Source organism: Herpailurus yagouaroundi, unplaced genomic scaffold, assembly GCF_014898765.1.
Source record: "Herpailurus yagouaroundi ecotype Mexico unplaced genomic scaffold, PumYag 164, whole genome shotgun sequence".
NCBI lineage: Eukaryota > Metazoa > Chordata > Mammalia > Carnivora > Felidae > Herpailurus > Herpailurus yagouaroundi.
The window spans coordinates 7379903-7382561 of NW_024412405.1; the positions used below are offsets into that span (position 1 = coordinate 7379903).

Genomic DNA, 2659 nt, shown 5'->3' on the forward strand with positions numbered 1-2659 from the left:
TTGTCTGAGGACTTGGTATTTTATATAAAAATACCAAAAAGCCTACATTTGTACCTTTTCTTCATCGTTTGGTTCCAGAGCTGAACTAAAATGGATGCTTTTTTTACTTGGCCATTTTTCCTTCTTTTGGGGTATGTAACACGACGGTTTGTACCGCAAGTGGATGGCACCTACTATACGGTAGCACACGGTGATATGGTATCAATCCTGGTAAATCTAGATTCCCAATTTGTTCTCAGATTACCCTGAATATAGAATAACCGATTTGAAATCTAAAAGATTTCAAAGTATGAGCAAAATACTTCCAACACGTCACGAACAGAACAGTTTTGAGACCAATTCTTTTTGTAAAAAATGGTTTATCAATTCCGTTTTTGTATAAAACACAACGGGAGAAACCTAGCCAATCACCACACAAGCGCTGCTGCGTGGAAAGGTACTTTATCAAACTTTGAGCCTAAGAACGTACAAATGTCTCTTATGTGTCTACAGTAATTGTCTAAGCTTTTCCATCTGCCTCTTTTAAAAACCCCCCATGTCCCCATTATTTCTTCTGTCCCGGTCACAGTACAATGACGGGAGGAAGGGGCTGGTTAAAACAATGCTCTACGCGGTTTTCTGCTGTCCCTTCTTTCCGATCAGAGACTTGTGGATGTGCGGGATCACACCACCCCCGGCGATGGTTGCCTTGATGAGGGAATCCAACTCTTCATCGCCGCGGATTGCGAGCTGCAGGTGGCGCGGGGTGATCCGCTTTACCTTGAGGTCCTTGGAGGCGTTACCCGCCAGCTCCAGCACCTCGGCCGTGAGGTACTCCAGGATCGCGGCGCTGTACACCGCGGCCGTGGCGCCGACCCTCCCGTGGCTCGTGGTGCGGGTCTTCAAGTGTCTGTGGATAGGAAAACGCATGCGTTTAGGATTGATGACCTAGGGTAGTGGACTCGTCCACTGAGCACTTACCATGGCAGGCCCTGAACTGAGTGCCTTAGTGATCCAGACTTTCCTCCCCCCCGCTTTTAAAGATGCAGAAACAGAGGTGCCCAGAAGTTACTTGCTGGAAGACACTTATCTAGTAGGTAGGACTCGCAGGGCTGGGAGACAGGCCTCCATTCGGCGAACTCCGAAGCCCACACTCTTACCTGGATCAAAGTTCAGTCTATAACTTTTCTGCTTTTACTTAAACCTCCAGCTTTTAGTGGTCTTCTGTTGACATAGTAACATCCAGCAGTTGGTGCCCTATTTAAAAAAATATTTTACTTTGTCAGCTTTTAAGTAACTTGTAAGGTTTGATGTACCAACTAATAGTCCGTCACAAACTCTCTTTTTCCGCTTGGAAGTCTTCATTAAAAAAAGATCTTTCAATGTTTTATAATCTAGCTCTATCAAAACAAAGCTCTCATTTTAAAAAAACTTATTTTATTATGGAAATTTTCAAAAATACAGAACAATAAAGAGAAGAGTATAATGAAAAAAAAATAAAATAAATAAAATAAAATGGATGCTTTTTTTAAAAAAATATTAAATGCCTCCCTTTTCCTTATGGTTGAGGAACAGTTCTGGATCGTGTGGGGATTACATTTGTGAGTCATGTGAGTTATCTTCCTTAAGAATTCTTAACAGTCTAGCAGTCAAATAAAACAGAGATGTGAGCAAAAGAACCAAGGGGTTGAAAATTGGGTAGGGTCAGAACATTGGTAAGGCCATGCTGTTTTTCTAAGTTCGGATTACTTACAAAGTTAATATATAGATTCTTTCTCTCCAAGGGTTTTACTTTTCATAATTTGACCTGGATACTGAACAGAAAAATTGCAACAAGGAATAGCTATCTGAGTGTTTGTGTAAGTGGATTAATGAACTTAATACAGGCACAAAGTAAAGAACACTTAGGTATCCATTGACAAAAGGCATTCTTCCTGGATGTACAAACTTTTTAAGAGGTTTATTTGTCTGCTTATTTTTTGATTATTTTTTTTTCTGCTTACTTTTCAAATAGAAGTTAAAGGTTTATAAGAATTTAAATTTGTGTCCCATCTCTAATTTCTAGGCCTATCATTCTTAGGCCAACTTGTGAAAAAAAAAAAAAATTATAGCTCACCTACTATTTGTTTCAAGGATACACATAATGGCTCTTTATCACTCTTATCAAATTTCAAACTTTTTTAGAAGCACAAAGGGACACTTATCAAAAAGATAACATTTCTTGGAAAGAGAATCTTGCTGAGAAATATGAGTCTATAAGGTATTTGTATGTGTATTTGTCTTTCTTTCTTTTTTCTAAACTGTAGGGTGCTCCTGTGAGTGCTATGGTAGAGATTTAAAATAATGAGAAATGAAAGATAAGAAAAGCCAAATGGTTTAAAGTTATTTTATCTCTGAAAGCGTCCCAATGACAGCCCAGCCCAACATTAAAACAATCTACATTGTGTAGCAGAACAGTGAAAATCAGTGTGGCCATCTGGAAACATTCCAAGCATTATGGATTGATGGCCAAAGACAATTCCCTTTTAACAACTGAGCACATTCACGCAAAACCCAAACTCAAAGTCTCTGGAAAAGAAAATGTTCATATTAAAAAAAGAAAAGAAAGAAAAAGGAAGAAAAGAAAAGAAGAGAAAAGAAAAAAAAAAAAAAAAAAAAAGAAACAAGCCGGGAGGAGGAT

General features: G+C 38.7%; 1 protein-coding gene across 1 annotated transcript; it reads right to left on the reverse strand.

The window, feature by feature from the left end:
- Window positions 1-339: 339 nt before the first annotated feature.
- Window positions 340-924, reverse strand: LOC121037735 (histone H2A.V-like). The gene has a single exon (XM_040487101.1). The coding sequence runs from the start codon at window positions 907-909 to the stop codon at window positions 607-609; it is 303 nt and encodes a 100-aa protein (XP_040343035.1). The 5' UTR covers window positions 910-924; the 3' UTR covers window positions 340-606.
- Between the last annotated feature and the right edge of the window lie 1735 nt (window positions 925-2659).